Source organism: Trichomycterus rosablanca, chromosome 18 (assembly GCF_030014385.1).
Source record: "Trichomycterus rosablanca isolate fTriRos1 chromosome 18, fTriRos1.hap1, whole genome shotgun sequence".
NCBI classification, from domain to species: domain Eukaryota; kingdom Metazoa; phylum Chordata; class Actinopteri; order Siluriformes; family Trichomycteridae; genus Trichomycterus; species Trichomycterus rosablanca.
In genome coordinates, this window is record NC_086005.1 from 4660253 (window position 1) to 4667525 (window position 7273).

The following is a 7273-nucleotide window of genomic DNA, read 5'->3' on the forward strand; positions in this document are numbered from 1 at the left end:
ACAGCACAGAAGGCGGGATGTTGCGTTGAGAATACAGGTGGGAAAATAAAACAACCGCCGGGGACGTTAGCAGTGAAGGGCTGAGAGGCTCTTTTTGTTAGTTTTTGGTTTATAAATCAGAACCATGCCGGGTCATGTTGATATTCCGGCCCCGTCGGACTTGAACGTCGAGGAGGTATGTGTGTGTCGGCTAGAATAATCAATAAACTTCAGTTATAACTAAGCGTGCAAACAAACTGTAGCTAGCTGGCTATTAGAGTTTGCAGCTAGAACTAGCATACCACCGGACTAATGTCAGAATGGAAACCACAGTATGTGTATATGCTGTTATTTAGGGCTGTAGTCTGATGTAGGACAGAAACCAAGACTGTATAGCAACACAAATCAGTTATTTCTTTATGACGGGTTCCTTTTTTTACAATTTGTGAAACGATATTAAGCAACGTTTACCTGTTTCATTCAGTTATTATAAGTTAAATGATAAAGTAAACCTACATCCACTTACTAGCAGTGGGTCTTTAAATAGAAACCATAAATAAATAAACAGAGTGTGTTCAATAATAAATAAACATTTTATGCTCTGTGACCTGTATTAAATGCTAAGCTGGACCAGTTGACCTATATGTAGATCAACACGACAGGAGACAAAGCTCAAAGTGACTTAGAACTACAGTAGTTCGTTACTGGGACAGCATGGTGGGAGCTTCTTGTCCGAATACTTATTTATTTATTAGGATTTTAACGTCATGTTTTACACTTTGGTTACATTTATGACAGAAAATTCACCAGTTCACAAGTTTAATGTCAAACACAGTCATGGACCATTTTGTTTCTCCAATTCACCTCACTTGCATGTTTTTGGACTGTGGGAGGAAACCGGAGCTCGAACCCAGGACCTGCTGTAAGGCGACGGTGCTATCCACTGTGCCACCCTGTCCGAATACTGCCACTTTGGCTAGAGTCTCAAAACACTACACCAAGAGGACAGTACTGGCCTGAATGCATGACCCATACAATAATAACATAATACAATAATATCTTAACATAATCTTACAATGTTTTGCTATAAGCGATTTTTAGTCTGGTGCAACTTGTTCCTAGGAGGCAAAGCTCAAAGTGACTTAGAACTTGTTCGTTACTGGCACAGAATGCTGGGTGCTTATTGTCTCAAAACATTACACCAAGAGAACAATACATGCCTGAATGCATGACCCATACAGTAATAACATAATAATATCAATAATAATATCAATATTATAATGTTTTGCAGTAACCGATTTTGGCATGGTCTGGTTCCTATGGAGGAAAACTGATCACAAATCTCAAGTCATTATCATCATCATAGTGTTAAGCTTTTTTTATTATTATTTTTTTTATTTTGAGCAGTTCAGGCCAGTATAGCACCTGCCCTCTAATACTATGAAGCTGCACTGTTCTAATGTACAGAATGTGGCTTTATAGTGTCGTATTACAAAAGGTGTTATCTAGATGGCTGCACATGTTGCTCCATAATGTAGATGTACCCCTCAGTGTTAATATTAAATAGAGATGTGTTTCCCATGACATAAACCCTGGCTTTTGAACTGTGTGTTGGTAAAAGGATGGTTCTTTTCTTCTTTGACCCAGATTACACAGTAGCCATTATTTTGCTGTTTCTGTATGTTGTTGACATACATCTTTAGCTTTGCTTACTGTGTGTTTTAAAATGATAAGTTTATTGTAGATAGTATATTATTATTAAACCATACAGCTTACAACCAAACAACAGCACATGGTGTGGAAGTTGCACAGCTTCATGAGTCCCAGGGCACTGGCTTTGATCCTTCACCTCTGTTCGTGGTCTGTAAGGAGTTTGGTGTTCCTTAATCTACTCCAAATAATACTCTGGTTTGCTCCCACCTGCCAAAAATATGCAAGCTGGTGAAATTGCTATTCAAAACTCTACCTTGGTATGAATGTGTGGTGCCCTATTATAGGCTTGTGATAATTTTCAGAAGAGTTCCAACCTTGCACTGTGTCTGGCCAGCTGTAGCCCTAGTCTGGATAAAGCAGTTTTTGCTCAACATAATGTATCCAACAGACATAACGCATCCAAAGAAATTGAACTACAGGTGTCAATCAATTGGTAAAACCTGCTGTAGAACTTACTCCTGACTATATAGCACTTACTCATGATGGTTGTAACGAAAGCTGCAGTACTCTTAATTTACAGTTTATTTATATCTTTATCACCTGTTGTCTTACTGTGCTAATGTCTGTTCCTCTTTTTCTTTTATAAGGTTAATGTTTCATCAGCCGTCCTGAAGGCAGCCTCTCATCATTATGGTTCACAGTGTGACAAACCCAACAAGGAGTTTATGCTGTGCCGGTGGGAAGAGAAGGACCCTAGAAAGTGTCTGAATGAAGGGAGAAAAGTCAATGAGTGCGCACTTAACTTCTTCAGGTACACACTGCTTCATATTTGTACCAAAACACCATAAAACTTCACTAATAAACATTAAAACCACAAAAGTGGAAGCTGTTACAGCTCCAAAGGGGATGTCATTATATTAAAGCCTATGATCAGGTGTTCACATACTTTTGACCTAATAGTTGAGGTCTGACAGTCCTTTCGGTCTGTAAAATAGCAAATACAAGAAAGAAAGTGCTAGTCTATATAGCCCACATGGTTCTCAGCCATGCCCGTGTGACATTGTCATGATGCATGACTAAATCCCGTAATTACACGTCGACCATCCAGTGTCTGGTTGCTCCACTTACATCCTGAGTTGACCAGAGAGTTTTGCCCCCTGGTCGATTATGTGTAGGAAGTGGTCTGCTTCGTTTCAGTCTGGGTAATGGCAGGCGCTCGGCTCTAATAACACAGCGACGCCTCTGCACCGTGACTGGTGTCTGTCATTAGAACAGAAAACAGCTTTCAGATAGCTTTTCTGGGACGTCCACAAATCTCCTAACCGCTGGCTGAGGAGGGTGGAATAAACTATTTTGTCCGCAGAGTAAACACGAAGAAGTAGGGAGCTGGGAAGTGGAAGCAGAGAAGAATTGAAGCTTCGTGACTTTAAAGAACACTTTGTAAAGCCGAGTGATAGGAACGAAAAAGTCACGTCACTGTACTGGTACTAATTACTACAGAAGAGCTAATAATGGAAACATCCTGATTGTTCAGTCTCACAGTACATACAGTTTATTTTCACTGATTACATCAAAAGCCTAGATTTATTTTAACACTTAAAAATGTATTGAACCTAAATAGAAAGATTATATGACACCTTATGTTTATAATATCATTTCCAACACCATGAACAACCAGCTGGGTGGTAGTGTTAATGCTGCATATGTCCAGAAACCCTGTTTGAATACTTCCTCTGGTTACTGCCTATGTGAAGTTTGGTTTGTTTATCACATTTGACTGGAGTTCTTCCAGGTCATCTGGTTGCCCTTGGCATTTTTAACCTGCTCGTATGTAATTTGGCTCCTCTAAATTGAGTAAGTGTGCCAAATAGGGATGTAACGATGCACCACAAGACAGTTAAAAATTGATTCACACGTGTAACGATTTAAATCAATTCACATGTATAATGAATCGATATTCACTTTAAACAGCAGAGGGCGCTGGCGCTATTCACCTCGCCTGGTTGACGTCACTACAGGGTTGCCAGGTTCGGAATTTTCCAGCCAAATGTATTTATGTGAGGATACTTTCTTTATTTGTATTCATTTATTTATTTAATGTGGGATTTAATTCATTTCAGTTTTTTTACACAATAAGGGAAATGTGCAGCATTGTTTTGCATAGTTTTTACCTACCTCAGAAATAAAAGTGCATTCATTATTTAGATAAATAAAAGATAAACACAAATACAGTATTTTATTTAATTTTTTACGAGAAATAATAAAAGGAAACTTTGTCATTTGTCTTCAACTCAATTTTGTTTAAAAAATCGGGAAAAAATATCGTGAATCGCATAACATCATGGGTAGAGTGTATCGTTACATCCCTAGTGCCCAACCTTGTGCCCAGTGTTTTAGGCCCTACCTAAATGAATGAACTGCTTCCTGTGTAATATGCAAGGTTTGTGTTTAGCGATTTAACATTTTTTATTCCCATTGTATTTAAGTTTACTGGTTAATTTGCAGTATGAGGCGGTCCGAGCAATCCTGCGGCAATTCAGTTAGCAATCGCTTAGTCAAAAAGTCTAAAGCAGCTAAAAACACGACTCATTTCAAAATGGCCATATACACTTACTGCCACTTTATTAGATTCTCCTTTCTTGTATGTAGAACCTATTTGGACTGACTTGCTATGTAGATGCTTTTTGTGAGTATACAGTTACTGACTGTAGCTCCTCTGTTACATTTTGTCACCACTCTCTATGTCCTCTATATCCATCTATCAATAAAAAGACCACTGTAGGGCCCCACTGACCAGGTATTCCTCGGGTGGTGGACTGTTATCAGCCCTGCTGAAGTTTGACTCGCTAGTTTTTAAAGCAGTGTGTGTTCTTTTTTGCAGGCAGATTAAGGGGAACTGTGCCGAATCCTTCACAGAGTACTGGACCTGTCTGGACTACTCAAACCTGGCTGAACTGCGGCAGTGCCGTAAGCAGCAGCATGCGTTTGATAATTGTGTGCTGGACAAGCTGGGCTGGGAGAGACCTGCACTTGGAGATCTGTCCAAGGTCAGACACACACACACACACACACACACACACACAGACACACACACACACACACACACACACAGACACACACAGACAGTGTCTTCTACCAATATTTGTGTGTGTAACATATACAGTAGGAGAAAATGCAGCTCAAACAAGATTATTTAAATACAGCTTGTTTTTACTCAGGTATTTAGACTCAAAGTAAGATCAACCAAATGGTTAAGCAAACAGTTAAAAGGTTGCGCTAAGTTAGAAGCTCTCTGAAAGGATTCTCAAAAGCTTTATTAATAACGGCCCCAGAACACTACTGGTATGTTTCATTCTTCAGTGTTATCAATAAGTGATTACTTTTGCCAGATCAAACACAAACTGTAAAAAATGCTAATAATGTCAATTCACATCACTTAAAGAACAGTATTATGGATCTCTAGGTACTCTTGTACCAAGGTTTTCGAAACCTGTGTGGCACCCTGTTCACTATTGTGGGTCGGATCGATACAAATATCGATATTATCGATACCAACGTTGGTATTGGTATCGGAGCGATACTTTAGTTTTACTTTTTCTTCGCTACATTCATCACGTTTCTCCCGTTTCATCAAAAAGTAGAAACCATGTCTGTACCGTCTCCGCTCCTCTCACAACTTGCTCCTTCCCTCCTGCTCTGCTGTGTTTTGTTGTGGTACCGTCACGTTGTTATGTTGGTAAAATCATAACAGACATATACCTTGAATACTTTGTTTTTAAAGTACGGACGCACCTTACGCACCCTACGTGAATGAATCAGAGCATGCGTAGTGAGGCTCTTATTCCGTGTGTTTGTGTTTTGGTGAATGAGAGCTCTATTCATTAACATTTACATTTTCGGCATTTAGCAGACGCTTTTATCCAAAGTGATTTACATTTATGACTGAACACAATTTTTTTGAGCAATTGGTTTAAGGGCCTTGCTCAGGGTCCCGACAGTGGCAACTCGGCTTGAACCGGCAACCATTTGATTACTAGTCCTTAACCACTGAGCTATCACTACCCTGATATGCACTGCCTTGACTTTTTGCTTATAAATGTAAACAGAATAGCATCAATTTTTTATTTTAAATTAACCAGGACACATGTTCACTCACTATTAAAAATGTACAAATGTATTCACCCAGCAAACACAACTATGTGGTATGAGTTAGCCGCTTTGTGGTGATACACCATGATGATAACGTTGTGAGAAAGTAAAGCACCAGAAACAAGAAATCGGACCGCTTTAAACAACTGAATTTATCTACTACCCTACTGACAGCAGCTACTTACAAAATAATGTATGTACTACAATAATACACTTAAAGGTCATGAAAATTCATTCAGATTTAGCAATTTGATGATGCATTTATCTTAATTATTAAAAAGTATTGGCGATACTGGCCCTGTATTTACTTGGTATCGGATCGATACTAAATTTTGCAGTATCGCACACCACTACTGTTCACACACCCTGGATTTCTTTCACCTCTGGGAAACAAGCCAGAAAGTGAACTGGTTGTTTTGAATTGTCTCTATGCAATGGATCAACACTTAAAATGAGAAGATGATGAAAATAGCAGTAAATCATTTCATAATAGGAAATATTTTTAAGAAAAAAAAGATGTTCATTTATTTTCACTTTGTTGTTTTCACTACACGAAGAACTACATGACGAATAACACATGCAGCAAGTTTCACCTGATCAAAGTGTTGTGTCCAAAAATCTGGTTTTAATCTGAAATCAGATTTAAGCTGCCTGTTCGAACATTGCATCAGAAGCCACGGGACGTAACTACGGTTAATAGCTTCTAGCACTGACGCTAAAGACAAGTATGCAGCACGTTGTAACCTCTTAAAGCAAGCGTGACCTTAGTGTTACCTTGTGTTACTATACAGGTAAATAGGCAGGCAAGCCGGTCATCTTTATTATCTGTATAAAAACAACTCTGGTTTGGTTGTGGCTGGAGGTCCATGAGTACCAGCCTAGATGCCACTGCTAGATTGCAGCACTTGATTCAGTTTCCTTTCATCATTAAACCTTTGATCTGTGTCCTTTATCAGGTGACCAAGGTGGCCACCGCTCGGCCTCTGCCTGAGAACCCATACCACTCAAGAGAGCGACCTGAACCCAACCCTGTGATCCAGGCTCCTCTAGAGCCCGCCAAGCATGGCAGTCGTACGTTTTTCTGGAACTGGTGAAGAAACGTGTGTCACGCTCACCGTTACGCGCAGCAAACACCCATCTCAGACATTTCCAGAACTCACCAGACAGTAGTGGAACGGTGCTTCACTCATAGCACCAGTCTGCTATCCCTCCATGTAGAAATGTATTAAACACAAGTTATTAATGTGTTTGTGAATAAATGGATTTAATTTAAACTGCTTTGGGTTTTTCTTCGTCTCAACATCCTGACCATCCTGTTTAGTACAGTTCTTACTGCTTTTCCCAACCAAAATGAAGTATTCCATCTTTACAAATATTACCCAGTATTTTCACAGCATGTGTAGTGTTGTAGTGTGGGTACTGCACAGCACCTGTGTCCTGATAACCTGAGTTAGAACTTCCACCTCCCAAAATCATGAAGGTAGATTTGGTA

At 39.5% G+C, this 7273-nt stretch overlaps 1 protein-coding gene across 1 annotated transcript; it reads left to right on the plus strand.

The window, feature by feature from the left end:
- The first annotated feature begins 26 nt into the window (after nucleotides 1–26).
- On the plus strand, nucleotides 27–7055 carry ndufa8 (NADH:ubiquinone oxidoreductase subunit A8). Its single transcript, XM_063014131.1, has 4 exons — nucleotides 27–175; nucleotides 2280–2443; nucleotides 4514–4679; nucleotides 6738–7055. The coding sequence occupies exons 1-4, from the start codon at nucleotides 125–127 to the stop codon at nucleotides 6873–6875; spliced, it is 519 nt and encodes a 172-aa protein (XP_062870201.1). The 5' UTR covers nucleotides 27–124; the 3' UTR covers nucleotides 6876–7055.
- The last annotated feature ends 218 nt before the right edge of the window (nucleotides 7056–7273 follow it).

Coding starts and splice junctions, on each gene's coding strand:
- ndufa8 (XM_063014131.1), top strand. CDS start 125: ATGCCGGGTCATGTTGATATTCCGGCCCCGTCGGACTTGAACGTCGAG. Junction 176..2,279: donor CGGACTTGAACGTCGAGGAG/GTATGTGTGTGT, acceptor TTCTTTTATAAG/GTTAATGTTTCATCAGCCGT. Junction 4,680..6,737: donor CACTTGGAGATCTGTCCAAG/GTCAGACACACA, acceptor GTCCTTTATCAG/GTGACCAAGGTGGCCACCGC.